This window comes from Apus apus, chromosome 3, assembly GCF_020740795.1.
Source record: "Apus apus isolate bApuApu2 chromosome 3, bApuApu2.pri.cur, whole genome shotgun sequence".
NCBI classification, from domain to species: domain Eukaryota; kingdom Metazoa; phylum Chordata; class Aves; order Apodiformes; family Apodidae; genus Apus; species Apus apus.
Window position 1 is genome coordinate 36066720 of NC_067284.1, and position 16466 is coordinate 36083185.

Genomic DNA, 16466 nt, shown 5'->3' on the forward strand with positions numbered 1-16466 from the left:
AGAAACAGTTGGGGTTTTTACAGTGGAAAATATTATTAATGCTTAGTTTATGCAGATCAATATATTTCTAAATGATGTGGAAAAAGAGGAATAGTTGGCTGACCACATTTGGTGATGCTAGTAAGGGTACTAAAGACAAAGACAGAAGAATTGCAGAAGGACCCCATGCTACTGAGTGACAGGGCAAAACACCTGCAGATAAAATTCAGTAGTAACAGATGTAAAATAAGGCACAAGGTGAAAAACTAGTCATTGACAACATTTACAATTATGAGCTCTGAGCTTATTATTACCATTCACAAATGATATTTTCACATTATGCCAAAGAAAATTTGGCATGTTGCTAAGCAGCAGTCCCAGAAAGTATAATGAATGCTCAGAATTATTTAAGAAAGAAAGAAAAAGAAGTGCATTATTACACTGTATGCACCTGTAGTGTCCCAGCATCTCAGACAGTATTTGAAGTTTTACTGTGTTCATTTCATAAAGGAATTTAGAAATCGGGCAAAGACAATAACAAGGGTAACTGAAAGTATGGACCAGCTGTTATTATGTGGAGTGATTAAATAGCTTAGAGCGGTCTTGGCTGGAGATGAGGTGACTGAGGACAGAATATGACTTATCTGTAAAACTGCAGTGGCAAGGAGATGGTGAGTAGGTATTGGATCCAGTACTGTAATTAGAAGGCAGAAGCAGCAGTAGCTAAGAAACAAAAGAAGGTATTTCTTCTAGCAGTGCATAGTTAACACAGGATGTTGTGGAAGGTATGATTTTATTACAGTTGGAAAGGTGACTGGGCGAAGTAATGGAAGAAAAAAAAAATCTTCTGAAGGCTATTAAAGACATAACACCAGTTCAGTGGAGTCCTGACAGGATGCAGGGGAAGTACCACTTGGCAGTTGTCCTTACTTTATCCTTGTTCCCAGCACCCCTCTCAGCCAGGTAGAGAAGGGTGTTGGACTAAATCATCTGACCTCTCTGCCCATTCACAGAAGTACCAGTAGGGGAACTGTCCTGCATGCCGGGCTGATTTCCTTCTGTGCTTCCAATGACTGTTGAAATCTACGGATATACACTATGAAGGAGATGGTTTTTTAATTGTGTCCCTTGTACAATCGTTCTTGGAATACCACATGCACAATTTAGGAAAGGATGTTAATTACGCTGGAATGTTTTAATTGCACATACAGAGCACTGCGAAACAGTTTGGGATGTTGGATGTTTGGCAGCTCTAAGGCAGAATGTTCTGGGAAACAGAAGTGTCTCAACTCCCTCTGCCATTGACCTCCAGGCCACTGCTGCCAGAGACCACAGTGGCACCAGTGGCAATGTGTATGGGAAAAGCCAGTGTAAATGCAGCCTGAGTGTGGTCATTGTAGGAATAATGTATCAGTGTTGCTCTGCTCCATCTCATACTGCATCTCAGCTTGTTTCAATGGACAGTCACTGCATCTTCTGATATAAACTAACCAGCTCCAGGCTACTGCCACAGATGTATTGCTCTGGATAGTCACTCCTCCTCTTAGTAATTACTGATTTTGGAACTACAGCAGGGACAATAATAATGATTTTGAGGAAAACTGTTAATTATATTTTGAAGTACAAAATAACTTACTGAAAACACTAACAGCCAAGCCACTCAAATAATGTTTTCCATTAAGAGTTTTCTTGGTTCAGCTGGTCTCCTTGGGGGTAAATAATGTCAGTTGTGTAAATGTGAGAGTTAGTTGTGTTTTTAGGACCTGTGTGAGCAAGAAAAGACCATTTCTCTTGGCAATACAGACCTAATGTTTCTAAACACTGCGTCATCATTAGAACTGCCTGCTAATTTCCAATAAACCACAAATTAGGCACACGAGACACAGGCACAGGAATTTCATTAATGTCCTCAAATATGTAATTTCAGCTTGGGAGACTTGGCTGATAGCTATTATATGATATGAAACAGATCTTAAAATAACTATTAGAATATGAGGGTGAGTTCACGAGCTGGTACTGAAACCACACTACAGGTAATTGATGCTGAGCTTGACTACCCTCAAATCCCACAAACCACATCAGGTTTCAAGAAGGGTAGCTGATTTGTTACAATTCTGTCCTTCATTTCTTAATAGGAAGAACCTGTTCACCTTGCAGGCAGTGCAATGGATGTACACATTAAGTGGCTTAAGCAAGAATATATGAAAACTCAGAGGAACTGGAAAGAAGTGGATAACAGAATGAATGTGACAATAGAAATACGGAGGAAGATGATCAGCAATAAGGCACCTTTAAAAGACATTCTTGGATTATTTCCTTTCTTAAGATGCCCTTATCAGGTAATAGAGCTATTTCAAATAATGGCATTGAATTCTATGTTATAGATGTGATAAAGCCATACACGTGTATTTTTCTGGATGTTCCCTGTGATATATCCATCAACACTATTCTCTTTAACTCATATTTTTGCTGCTAAATCCACTTCAAAAGATTCACCAGTTCTGTGTTAAACATGCCACACACACTAGTGGGTGATTTGAAGTATTTTGATGTTACTTGGTATAATCTGTTTTGAAAAGAAATAAAACCATCTCCCTTAGTTTATAATCTTAATCAGCTAGTCTTACCCTGTCTTCAAAGCATGCACCTCATGTGTTGTTTTCAGTTTGGTTCTGTTGCTTGCAATAATACCAGTTTTTTCTTTTAGCTTTTTAGGGAGTTCCAGCTTCTCACACACATGGACATTTATAAGAAAACAGCTGAGATTTTGGAGATTTATTCAGAAAACATATTATCTTTGTATGTGGTGAGGAATAATCCGATTAACATCATGTTGCAAGAAAATCTGAAACTGCACACAGAGGAAGACATTCTGAAATGTCAGTACAAATCTATGCTCTGAGTATCAGGCTTTTTGCAGCTTATTGTTCTTACTTATCTAACTAATCTAGCTCTAATTTTGCTGCAAAAACATTTTAAAATGTAACAGTTCTTGAAAAATTTACAGTATGGGGAAGCATTAGAATAAAAGTCAATAAATTACTAGGAAAATTAAGTCAGGTATCAAAATTTGTCTATTGAATAAAAGATTGCAGGTTTGATTAATTTAGCAACTTCCTTAAAATAAGAGTTTTGTATTTCTTGATATGCGAAAGAGTGTAGATTATTTTCTAAAAATACATGCAGAAAAGGAGTTTTCTGGTTTAGAAAGAAAAGCAGTCCCATAAAAAGAGATTATTTCCTTTAGAAAGTGAGGTACTGTTTCTGTGTTTGAAGTCTTCATCCCAGTGAAATAACTGAAGTGGTTAGCACTACCTGTGTTTTAAGTACCCGTCTCTGCAGGGATACCTTGGAGGACCCAGTGCACAAACTGGTGAGCAGGTCCCACACTCAAGCAAAGAGGTCCAGCCACCTCGATGTGTTTGGCCCACTGGCTGCAAGGGAGCAAGCACCTGCTGCCATTCAGCTTCTCTCAGTCTGAAAAGTCTGAGTGTGGTTTTCTGCAGGCCCAAAAGATCAAACGAGTTACTCACAAACTTTATTCTTCCCCAGCTGCAGCCATAGATGCCTATGCCTGAGCTTAGCTCTGTGAGAGGTGCCCCTTTGACTGTCATTTTCTGGCAAACATGCCTAATCCCAGGATTCCAAATCACAGACGACAGAATGAACAAGTATTTCTTACAGCAGTTTCACTCCCTTTATCACTGGGTTGTTTCCTACAGAAGTAAGCAGAGGGGATTACAATATGGGTGTTTTCTTCCTTTAAGCTTAAAAACACGAGTAGTCAGTAGCTCCTGATAGATTAAGAAAAGTCACCAAACAACCTAATGCAGAAGGGCTTTATGGACTTTCTTCTCATACCTTTGGCCTCAGAAAGCTACGGGCATTGTAAGTAATTGCCTTTTTTCTCATACAATACACCTTTCTCATACAATACACCTACAAAGATTTTAACTCACACCTCAGAGAAGTCCCAAGGCCTTTAATTTCCTGTTTTTTCTTACCAACAACTTGTTCTGGCACCTAGATAATAAATGCTTGACAAGAAAGGCTCAGTAAAACTCACCCTACCAGAAGCCTGACCTGCAAAAAAAGATGTTAGTCATTAATAGGGGAACCAGAGAGGTAGTGGATGCCACACAGCCCTCTAAGTGTAGTTCTCTGGCAATAGGGCTCCCCAGAGATGTCTGATTTACTGGGCAGAGAAGACTTTGGGGGCAGGTGAGTTACTCAACCGGCAAACTCCACTAGAAGCAATCCAAAGGCTTGTTTATTGTGAGAAAAATTTAACTGTAGTATTGAGTAGCACTGTCTCATGAATTATTTGAATACTACTGCCCCATTGCCAGCGGCTGAGGCATCTAAACCTTCACTACAAACTACTCTTCAAAATGGTCTGAAGAACACATTTCCTGTTGAGCTGTTAACTGTTTCATCAGCTGCAATCTGCTTGCTCTTCTGCAAAGATACTGCAGTGCTGAAACATATTCATTTGTAATTTAGTAGAAATCCTTGCCTTTGACAGATATGAAAATGACTGCTGCTTGTTTACTCTTGCCAGAAGTTTTTGGAGATGATTCCAGTCTGTTTGCTGCAGTGAACGAGAAGGTAGGAGACAGAGCACCAGCAGTCTTGGTCTCTCCTCCTCCTATGAGCTGCCTAGGCACATCACCTCTGATGGCTCAGCTTAGTTCCTGGAAAAGGATGCCCTTAGCCTACCTTTTGAGTGGAAGGCAAATATTTATAGAAATATTAGCTAAATTCAACACAGTGTTACTATGCTTACTCTCCTATGAAGACAGGCTGAGACAGTTGGGGTTGTTTGACCTGGAGAAGAGAAGGCTCCGAGGAGACCCCGTAGCAGCCTTCCAGCACCTGAAGAGGCTACAGGAAAGCTGGGGAGGGACTTTTTACAAGGGCTTGTAGGAAGAGAACAAGGAGTAATGGTTTTAAGCTGGAAGAGGAGAGATTATTTAGGAAGAAATTTAGGAAGAAATTATTTAGGGTGGCGAGACACTGGAACAGGTTGTCCAGGGAAGCTATGGAAGCCCCATCCCTGGAAGTGTTCAAGGGCAGGTTGGATGGGGCTCTGAGCAACCTGGTCTGGTGGAAGGTGTCCCTGCCCATGGCAGGGGGATTGGAAGTAGATGATCTTTAAGGTCCCTTTCAACCCAAACCATTCTGGGATTCTATAACATCATTTAAAACAATGCTTCTTTTTAAAAAAAAAAATTAGGTGAAGGCGGTGACACCAGTGTTGGAAGTAAAAAACCCCTTCAATGTGACTTCATGTGAGTTTGCACTATATGTGGAAAGAGAAGAGCTGGCCCAGCTTGATGACTGCCCCATGGCCCTGGCCGCACTGCTGGCTGCGTTTCATGTGTTCCATATCCCCTGCCCAAGGAGAATCCACAGTACACTCAGCTTCCTGGAGTCGCTGGTCTTTGAAGTGAGGAGCCCAGCATCCCTCCCCACCCTGCTAAAGGGAGGGCTGGAGGTTCCCAATACCTGAGGGGAACCCCTCTTGGGAGCGTTTGACATTCTGTCAAAATAAAACCCTTTGTCGTGCAGAACAATCAGTGCCATTCTTTCTGGTGAAAGTGTGTTTGTATGTATGTTTGTATGTAACTCTGTTATCTTCAATAATGCCCATCTTTCTGTTGTACTGGCTACTTAAACCAAAAAATTTTAAACCCAACCATTTTCATTATTTTAAATGGAAATTCTACAGCAGTCTAGAGGCATTAGAGATATTAAAATTTTATGAAAAATTTCTAGATTACTGCATGTGTCACGTGTTGTTTTTCCATATGAAGAACTTAATTTTTTTTATAGTTGTTTAATCGTCCACATTTAATATACATACTTGTGAGTTCATGTGACCACTTCACTGCTTCAGATGCAAATCCCTTTGATGTTTTGAAGTGGCAGAAATTAAGGATTTACTTGTTACCACCATTTCATTATACGATGATCACTGAAAGCCTGTTTTAAAATGGAGGGCCTGATTTGTAATTTGCAGGATTATGAGTTTGCACTATTTTCTCCATGCATTAAACCTTATTTTCTTTTTAATATTATTTTTAATATTTTAAAGTATTTTAATATTTATTTTCCTGGACTTGCTAAATAGGGATTTGAGATGAGCAAAGTAGCAAGTATTCACGTAGCAAGAATGACTTCCCTGGGATGCTGCCATGTGTGTTTGCAGCCACAGCTTTGGCGCCAGGGAGACGATGCTTCATTCTCTTTCTGAATTTGTTCCCCAGAACACTTCAGCCCTCTCCACATGGTGACTCTCCTAACTGCCCACACAGATGGGAGCTACCTCTTCACATGGGATATAAAAGTAAGGATTATGCATGTCCTCACTGTTGTGATAAACGTGTAAATAAAAGGTTGGGCTCTGCAGCATAAGTGAGGTTTATCATACATCTTCCAAAATACATTAATTAAAACCCATTTCTTAAAACACAGTACTTTGGAAGTAAATATAAAAAAATTCAGTGAGCTGTTAACATCCGCAGGTAGTATTTGTCAAGCAGCAGATCTCTTCATTGGCTCTCACTGCCAGCTACTGAGCTGGCACACAAGAGAGAGACAGAGGCTGGGGGAAAATCAACTACATGAAAGGAGAGAAGGAAAGAAAAACAGAAGAATTTGGCATTTTACTCATCTCCACGGGCAACTTTAGCTGCCGTCAGTGACAAAATCCAAGTCCTAAAACAGTATTCTGATAGTGACAGCAAGTGGCCTGTGAGCATGAGGAGTGCTTAGGGAGAAGAAGACAGCAGTAGCCGAGTTGCTCATTTAAACTGACAGCCACACTGAGCTAGGATGCAGAATTACCCCACACCACCCTTGGGAACACACAGGTTCATCTGGGAATCCTGGGCACACACAACTGTAACAGACTGTTCCAGTTCAGGTTTTATTTGTATTGTGGTACAGTAAGAGTGCAATCTGAATGTACAAATATTGAACAAAATGTAAAAATATTATTTATGCAATGCTATGGAAGGAAATTAGCAGAGCAATGCAACTTACTTCACACTGACCCTGTTTCACCTCGTATGGCAGGTACCAGTCACCTACATGATCTGGAAGGGGCACAGAGGGCTCTTGAAATCTTAAGGAACTCCAACCAACAAACAGTCTTGCAAAACCTGCAGGAAGATGTACACTTCTTCCAGCTCTGTTCAACAGAAATGCTCTGCTTGTTCTCAGCTCTAAAGGCTGAGCCCATCACAGCACTAAAAGGGCTGCCAAAAATCTTGCTCCAACTCTCTCTTCTTGCAAAAGTACCATTCTGGAACAACCCTCAACATGCAGGTAGTGAGGCTTTCTCCCTTTAAAGTGCATCTGGTTTACAGCTTATGTATATATATCAACTGCAATGACCTTCCCTGACAAATCATTAGAGTAATCCTTTGAGAAAGAAGGTTGCCTCACCTCAGTACCTGCTGGTGGCATCTGCAGCCTGCCAATGACCCACTGAGATCATGCATTTTACACCACCTCAGGGGTGGCGATGCACCACACACATTTAAGTATCCTTTTCCTCTGTGCTTTGTCTTTCCCCCTTCATTTTCTTCATTTCTTCATTTATAAATCAGACTTTCCAACTAGGAAGTAGTGGGTGAAATACTTCTCCCATCACTGGGGAAACAAACCTATGCTGAATATGAAGCCACAGTAGCAGTCCTGGCTTTAGCACACTGGTTTTCTCCACTGATGTGGTAACCATACTGGAGACTGGCATGTGCATGAATGAGTATGTTTTTCTCTTTGCTAATATCCTTACCTCAAAAATACATGTATTTTCCTTCATGTGCTGAAGGACTGTATCAGGCTTACATGTAAAAGCCTGAGACTCTGTTACGCAGCATAAATGAAAAGTCTTCTATGAAGCCAACTTTATTTTTCAGTTGCAGCCTTCTCTATACTCATCTTTTGGTAAAATACATCAAAGATGCTGGTGGAAAAACTCACGTAACATTTTTGTAATCGTGCAAAAGTAAAAACATTCAGTTATCAAAAAAGCATTATAATTTCAACCCCAACAAGGTTTGGTTTGTTTTGTTACACGCAAACAGACAGTTTTATAATCCGTAAATTGATACGTTGTAGCATAAAGTGTCACATATGTAACATTAAGTGTTTCCTTTTTAAATGATGGCACAAATAGGTATCAGCCATAACAGTCCCATCTGGCTACCTGTAGCCTAATTTTTGGCTAATCGTTTTTTATTTTGATAGTATGAAGTAAAAGCTTCAGAAAATTAAAATGGGTACATGAAGTAGTATTTAAGAATTCTTAGAAAATATCAATGTTCCCTTATATAATACAGCATAAATAATTCATGAAGGTTTTCTTGATACCCAGAGAAAGTTAGGGCTCCTAGCTGTCCGAGGAGAAACAGCGCCCTTAGTTTGGTAAATAAGCCTAGCTGACTCTGTTGTTAAACAGTACCTTCTGAAAAGGTTGAGCACTTCCCAGGATTCAGATCTGTACTGGCTCGAGGAGAATATAAATAGTCCACCAGTGCTGAACATACATTCCTTCCTTTCTGAGAGTCCTTACTCAACAGTTCTAGCAAGTCTTTGTGCTTTGAATAAAACATGAGCTCCAGGGGAGAAAGCTGGCTCCTATACATTTTCCACTATCTTCAAAGTTCATTGTGTGAGTTCTTCTCTGCAGCTTTGAACATCAGGATGGAATTAAAGATTTTTAGGGCTGGTCCCAGTTTAATGCTCATTATTTTGACGATGTCTGATTGGGTCATTAGCAGAAATGCTTCTCCATCAATTTGCTTTAAAAGAAGATAATACACAAAGCTATTAGCAGGTCTGACAGTGCAGCAGTACAGACATTTCAGAAAACATGAAAAGAAAACTCCCAGCAATTTCACACAGTGTAAAGGAACAGCTGAATACAAACACTTTCAAATGCTTTCAGGATAGCTTGGATTTCAACCCTTCAGACAGATCAGCTACTCCAAAAGAACAGGATGATGATCAGCTTTCTGCTTGAAAACAACTGTCTGGCTAATTTTTAGATAACCAGTTCTTCCTTTTATACTGACAGTATAAAATAAAAGCTACTGACAAGGAAAACAGGTAAATGAAATAGAATTCAACTGTAATGCAGCACAGTAACACTTTTTTAACATCTAAAATACTCCTTTTATGGAAGCCTCCATAAGTAGTCTGCTGGATTTCACTCCCAACTACAGAATTGGAACCCCCTTCAGGCGACACCTTTCAGTTTATTAAATAACAAATTAAAACAAATTTGGTCCCAGGTGTAAACAGGGGGCAGGCTACACAAAACTGCCTCTTTGACACAAACACAACTTTTCAAAACACTTGAGTTTTTTTTCTGCCAGCTTTGTAGTATTGCTGTTTTGGTAATGGTTGCAAGTGACTATTCTGTAAGCCAATCTCTCTGTCAGCAGGAGGGCTAAATCAGGCTGATTAGGGGTCTGGAATGCAGGTCTTATGAGGAGAGGCTGTGGGAGCTGGGGCTGTTCAGCCTGGAGAAGAGGAGGCTGAGGGGAGACCTCATTCCTCCCTACAACAACCTGAAAGGAGGTTGTAGAGAGGTGCGTGTTTGCCTTTTCTCCACAGTGACTAGCTATAGGACAAGAGGAAATGGGGTCAAGCTGCATCACTGGTGGTTCAGATTGGGTATCAGGAAAAATGCCTTCACAGAAAGAGAGGTGAGGCCTTGGAACAGGCTACCCAGGGAGGTGGTGGAGGCATCATCCCTGAAGGTGTTTGAAAAACAGGTGGACGTGGTGCTTTGGGAGATGATTTAGTGGTTAGAGGTTTTAAGGTGGATGGTTGGACTTGATCATCTTGAAGGTCTTTTCGAACCTTGATGATTCTATGATGAACCACAAGGCAAGGCCCTCGCTTCCATGGGCTTCAATGGGGCGCACTCTTCTTGTGTAGACTTCAGGTCACTTAGGTATCTGCATTAAGTTTTCAGTGCAACATAAGCAGGACAGCTAGGCCTAAAACCCAACTGTGGTTAAATCAAGAGCACTGCTTAGGCTTAAAGATACTAATTTGAAATATAAAGTGTGTAATTAAGTTTCTGTAGGGCTAGAAGACAAGCTTTCTGAATCAGACACACTGCAAAGGAAGACTATGAGGTACACCTCAGCACTGTAAGTGGAGGAACACTGCAGTGAGAACAGCATCATGAAGTTATCAAATACTTTCTACTTGTTTTGTGCACAAAGCCAGACTGGGTGGGCTCAGATCCAGAAGCGTGTGAATGTGGGGGTGCCCAGCTTTTTGCAGCATCTTCACAAAAGCAGGATAAGGGTTCACTTCCACAGCCTAAGTTTGAACCAGCACCTTCCACCTCCTGAAAGACCTACTGAGGCCAACCAGTCCATGCCAGTTGGCCTCACTGGGAAAGATTTAATATACTACTCACAGACAAAGCTGAGAGGCTGAATCCTAAAGAGGGGAAGTATTTTCTTACACTGCTGAAAATGAAAGTGTCTGGGATTCATCCATCTCCGTGGCACCTCCCACAGCAACACACCAGGTTTTATTGATCTTCAATTCATTGGTGAGACACCCTAAATGACATGGGGGATGTTCTAGGCCTGCATACCTGCAGCAACTGTAAAATGCCTGACATCTAAGCAAGTGCAAAATGCCCAGAGATGCAGTCTGTCAGTCCTTTGATATGCAGCTGTAATAGTCATTACGATCTACAGCACTATCTAAAAACTTCTGCTGCAGGAGATTAGCATCTCTCTGTTTCTTCCTCAGGAGGTGGCTTCTCAAGTCTTAAGGACACAATTATTCTTCACTTAAAAGGATGGCTGGCTTGGCATATTACAGTATCAGTCTCTGCCCACTCAGGTGGCTGGGATAAGCACCTGAACTATTCACACTAGCAATTTGCCATCAAACAGCCTTCTAGAAACCAGGCATCAGCAGGAGCAAAAAACCTCTGAGTGGAAAAGAATTAGCTGACATAACTTACAAAGACCTATTGTACCTAAAAGCCCTATCCCTTCCTAATGACAGCTCCAGCATAGCAACTTTCTCAGATACCAGAAATGCATGCCTGGCATGCTCACAGAGTGAGTACATACTCCTTTGAACCTGGTCAGAAGCCAGGAGAAAGAGCACCAAAAGCTAAGTTTGATCAGTCAGGATGCAAAGAGTTTAAGAGGTTGTTATCTTGAATCATTGCTCTGCTTTATTCTATTTATTAACATCCTGCATAATTAAAATAACATATATACTTATAATTTTCCTCAAATCAGATTAAGAGAGAATAGCACCAAACCACAAAGTTCCTCCTCTTCTAAGTCATTTCAGTTGTAGTAACAAAGCTAGAGAAGCACTAGAGACCTGGCTGACACTTATCTTGTTTTATCTTTACTTTATTCCCACTTTGTGACCTGCAAACCAACCTCATCTTCCACACATCTGCCGCTGACTTTAATAATGCAATTCACCCTACTACGTTATATGCATTTTTTAATTATGACATAAAATTAATCTTTCCACCAAGCTTTGTACTCTCTGTCTTTTTGAAATAAAATTCACCCACCTCATCTTTAAACACCTTGCCATGTTCTTCACATCCTGGTAAACTCCGTATAAATTCAGAAACCTGCCACCAAAGCAAACAACAAAAGACTTAGTAAGACCAGTGTTTCTCAAAATACTCTTAAAGGTTGATGATCACCAAAACAAAGTTTTTTAGCTATTGTTTTTACATCCTCATATCAGGTGCTCCATCTTCTCGAAGTTTGTGGAGTCATGCAGCTGGGTATTTAAGGACAGGATTCACAAAATTTGCAAACTATAGGAGCATGTGCTGCTCTTGTTCACAGGACATCAAAGAGTGTAATATGGGTAACTCCCTCAAAATTGCTCAGGTTATTCTATCCATGCAGATCCAGAACCATGAATCTTCTCCCAGTGAACCATTCCTCACAAACCAAAATGGTTGCTGCCTTCCTTTTTATTGTTTACAGCACAGCGATTAGCAAATCCTTTTTTAAAGCTCATGCTTATTTCTTCTCTGATTAGAGATCTGACTGTCCCAGCTGCAGAAAGCTGCCTTAGTCATAGGTATTTCTCAAAGTAAAGCAGGGACTAGACCCTGTTTATCCAAGCATTACTACATACTTGGACAGTGACAGGGCTCTAATCTTGAAATGCGATGTCACGGCCCGGCCATGTGCATACTGTGCCCCTCTGCACTATATTCCTATCCTCCAAACCTGTGTGCCACATCCAAACTATTCACCAGCATTTGCAGTTCTTTGTCTATGCTGACCCCTAAATCCTTCCTCCAAGATGTTTGTGTGGGTGCTAGATGTTGCTTATGTAGACCTTGAGCACCTGATCTGCTGGGCTACACATTTAACACTTTTCTTTCCCTTTTAAACCCCAGTAAATATGTACGTACACATATACATTTATCTATCTCTCTATATATACAAATATGAGTTAATACTTTCTGCATCAAGGGCTGGATGGCAGCTGAATGGGCATTCTGGGGATTTGTAACATTTGGTCTGGCTGACTCTAATCCTCTCAGTACTAATGCATTACTGTTAATTTATGGGGTTAATTTAAAGCTCTGAATCAACCAAGACTTCAAGGGCAGTGGCAGTGAGACAGAAGATACAGGGGAAACTTACCTCGTCTGTACTCCACTTAGAAACTTTACTGGCTGGGATCCCAGCTACATTTGGAAGGAGCTTGCTCTGCTGTTCCCAGCGCAAGGGTAGGCCAGGGATTTGCAACTTGGAAGACACAATAAGTGGCTGAGAAAGAAGCCTCGGTGTGTTGGGTTCTTCACCATCTTTAACAACAGGAAACAACAAACAAGCATTAAATCCCTCAGTCAGTTGTTAGATCAGTCACAGTAAAGCACATTTATTTCTATTCATTGATGTGGGCCTCCCTACACAAGCTGTAATTTTGCTTACACCAGAATTAGAGGAGTACCATGACTGTTCTTCCATGAGTATGACTGTGATTATACTGGCTCTATATAAATGTTAACGACTCCTACATTGAAAAAGTCTTTTCCAACACAACACAATTCTATGTCAACACAGCTGCTGGCACACCACACCACAGGTCAAATAATTTTAAATATTTTGATACAATAAATCACACCCACATTTAATAGTTGCACAATACTATAAGAACAAACTTAATTCCAGGGTTGAGCTGCTATAACTTCATCAAAAGCAGCACTGCTCTGCTACAGAATTCCTAGTGATTCAGTTCCAGCCCACACAACATTTATGCCTCATCCACAACAAACTGTTTTTCAGTTCTTCTGAGGAAAAAACACAAATGTCTGCAAATTCCCTGCTCCCACTGTAAATGAATTTTTTATTTGGAAAAATAACATTTAACTCCTCTGTGCTGCTATGGGGGTTTTTTGCAAGGTCACTTCCCTTTTTATCTCCCTTATCCATAATGGAAGCAATCAGTTCCCATGCCACCAGCTTCTAAGGTAATGTATGGGTGGGAGGATGGTTTTAGCCACATGCTGCTGTTGCTGTTGCTGTCTGGAGGACAGCAGCAGTTGCAGATGTGTGTAGGAGGACAGAGTGCAGAGGCATGCCTCAAATGATGTCAAACTGCGTAAGAAATACACGTTCATTTAGATACTCTGCAAATGCAAAAGCAACATGCCTGCCATGAACTCAGGTCTAAATGCTTCCCAACTGCCAAGTAAAACTGTGGAAGACCTCTGGAATTCATTTCTGAATGAAAGAGCCAACCAAGAACCAATGGCTAATGTTGCTTACTAACATGGCTTCATCTAATCACTCACAAATTCCTGTTTGGATCTCTCCCTTCGATTGCAGCTCCATTCTATTTCCATTTGTGGGAAGTTGCTATTATTCACAGTTCTTCCTGTCCTTACTGTTGTAGTTTTCATACATTTGTGCCCAACAACTAGGGCACAAATTCCTATTATAGGTTTTTGCCAGCACAGTGGGACTGGTCTAGAATATATAATGTGGCCAGTATAGGATGGGATTACATTTGCTTGTGTTCTGCTCCTTCAGCTTAAATTCTTGTTGCTTTCAAGACTTACCTTCATTTTATATCAATGTCCATTATTTAAAAGTTGACTCTTAAGCCATTTAGTCAGTATTGTCAGCCCCCTGATTAAGTTTTTAAATAGACTCTTAATTTTTTCCTAACGTTATAGTCTTACTCTTTGAAGTGAGTTCTCTAAATGTCCATTGACACTTCACTCTTGTTCTTCAAATGTTCCTTATAGCTTCTACTACTACTAAAACCTCAGTGAGAAAGGAAAGTGTGTTGTAAGGCAGTAAGCATGCTGAATATAAGCCTGTTTTACCAAACAGCACCTTTCTCATTGTTCTTCTCATCCATACCCCTGGTATTTTTTTTCTAAAAAGGTCTCTTAAGAGTTGACAATCTAAGTATTTAGCTTTTTTTGTTTGTTTGTTTTCCATTTGCAAAACATACTGTAACATAAATAGCAGACAGTAATACTGTATGAAGAAATTCCAAGCAAACTGTCCTCCATTTTCACGTGTTTAAACAAATATATATGTAAAGCCATATAGGTACACATACAGAGCAGCAGCAATGACAGCTATGGTTACCTATCTATCCCGTACATCTTTATTTTCTGTAGTTTACAGCTATGTCAAATCCTAACAGTTCCAGATGAAAACTTAAAGCTGGGCATCTGTCCATGCTGTGGTCTTTGGAAAATTTCAAGCAATATAGGTCAACTGGTTATGCACGAGATTAGCAGAAAATAAGTTCACTAACGTGACACTGCACAGTGCTAAACCTTGTACTCCATCTGTTCACGTTCAAGAGCTCTATTTACTGACATGGAAAGGAACTCAGCACCTAATGCCTTTGAGCATGTGTGCAAAATGCTTCTGCTTCTCACACTGTGTTGTATCTGCCTCACAGGTAAGATGAACAGCACAAAAGAAGCATCTGAAGTGCCAATTTACCCAACTAGATGGAGGAAGAAACCCAAAAAACAGAACAGTTCCCAACCCTGCAGCAGGTATAACCACACCCCTGACAAAAAGTTGTTTAGGTTTAGTGTGGGCAACTTCTTGCAGAAGACTGTGTTTTCACTATCATCTATGTCTGTAATAGTAGACATCTAAAAGTTCTCCCTACCCTCAAGTTCTGGTGTTCCTTGCTCTGTAAGCCTTGCTTCCCACAGAGAGGCAATCTGTGCACGTGGGCCAGAAAAAATACGTGATGTACTCCAATTTATGTCTCAATTTTGACATTTAAGAGAACAGTAACTTGAGGTTAGCCAGTTTCATCACAGAGCCACAAAGAGCTCCTTGAACCATGTAAGTGAAGAAAATAATCTGCTTGCCAATGCCAAGTGAGACAGCAGAGCCAGATGCAGAAAGTTCAAGCTTTTACCCCTGACAGTCCTTCTCTGCTGACAGCTTGCTTCAGCATCAGCCCACCTGCCTCTACATTATTCTTCACACTTAATGCTGCCTTGCTATCCTTGTCCTTTCTCTGTAACTTCCTTAATTCATCTTTATCTTCTTTGTGAGTTACTTTCCAACAACATATAGCCTAATGTTTCCAAGAAGCTAAATGGCAAACTTTCTGGCTTATAACGAGAGACCATTAACACCGTTCATTCCCTCCTGCACATTCTAGCTCCTAGCACATGCCCTTTTTAAGGATTTTAAGGTTTTTAAGCAAAGGATTTGTGTCTGTAAAAAAAGCTGGTATGAAGGGGCTGTGATTTCAGTGGAGTTCTTTAGCTCCAAAATAATCCTTCTCCAAAAAAGGGAAGACAGCAGTAGAGGTTTTATGAAGTATCAGTAGAAAACTGATCAAGTGAGTATGATGGCAAAAAGAGGCTGAAGGAAAAACAATGTAAGTGACATGCAGAAAAAAACAGGACAAGCAGCACAGGTACAAGTAGTCACAGCTCACAAAAGTCTGCACAACTGCAATTATTTTAGCTTGAGCTTTCCATGACTATGACAGCAAGAACTCAATGATCCATTTCCATCCTGAAAATTAAGTATTGTGGCACATTTAAACAAATTATGGCACAAAATTATGAGCATAAAAAGGAGGTAGAAAGGATATCTTTGTTAAACAGTAAGATAATTAAGTGTTCTAGTTTTATAAATTTAATTATGCAAGACCCTACAGAGAAATGCATCCTAAGTAGGTAAGCAGAGCTTGTTGGTGAATCTACACAAAATCAGACTAGTTTTCTTAGAATAACAGACAATTTAAAATGTTCTAACTATTTGATTTGAAATTTTTTGCACTGTGCTACATAATGCATACTCAACATGAAAACCCTGTTTCCATCCTACTTAAACAAAATACTTCAAATGACCAAAAACTCTTTCATCTACTTTAGAAAGTTATTTTTTTAATGCTTCATTTTCTCCAGAATTCTGAACTACATAATGTTTCAAAACACT

The 16466-nt window shown here is 40.2% G+C and overlaps 2 protein-coding genes across 7 annotated transcripts in view; one reads left to right on the forward strand and one right to left on the reverse strand.

Annotated features, from left to right (window-relative positions):
• SAMD3 (sterile alpha motif domain containing 3) overlaps window positions 1–5491 on the forward strand; it is a 29484-nt gene extending 23993 nt beyond the window's left edge. Inside the window, exons 7-10 of the mRNA XM_051613826.1 lie at window positions 2115–2318; window positions 2687–2858; window positions 4505–4587; window positions 5216–5491. Coding sequence (XP_051469786.1) covers window positions 2115–2318; window positions 2687–2858; window positions 4505–4587; window positions 5216–5491 — 735 coding nt within the window. The remainder of the gene's footprint in view (window positions 1–2114; window positions 2319–2686; window positions 2859–4504; window positions 4588–5215) is intronic.
• Window positions 5492–6896: 1405 nt separating this feature from the next.
• The window catches only part of L3MBTL3 (L3MBTL histone methyl-lysine binding protein 3), an 82115-nt gene continuing 72545 nt past the window's right edge, over window positions 6897–16466 (reverse strand). For all 6 annotated transcript variants that reach the window (XM_051615289.1, XM_051615288.1, XM_051615285.1 and 3 more), the window contains 3 exons: window positions 12669–12832; window positions 11567–11629; window positions 6897–8792 (listed from right to left, as the gene is read on the reverse strand). In XM_051615289.1, coding sequence (XP_051471249.1) covers window positions 8649–8792; window positions 11567–11629; window positions 12669–12832 — 371 coding nt within the window. In that variant the 3' untranslated portion in view covers window positions 6897–8648. The remainder of the gene's footprint in view (window positions 8793–11566; window positions 11630–12668; window positions 12833–16466) is intronic.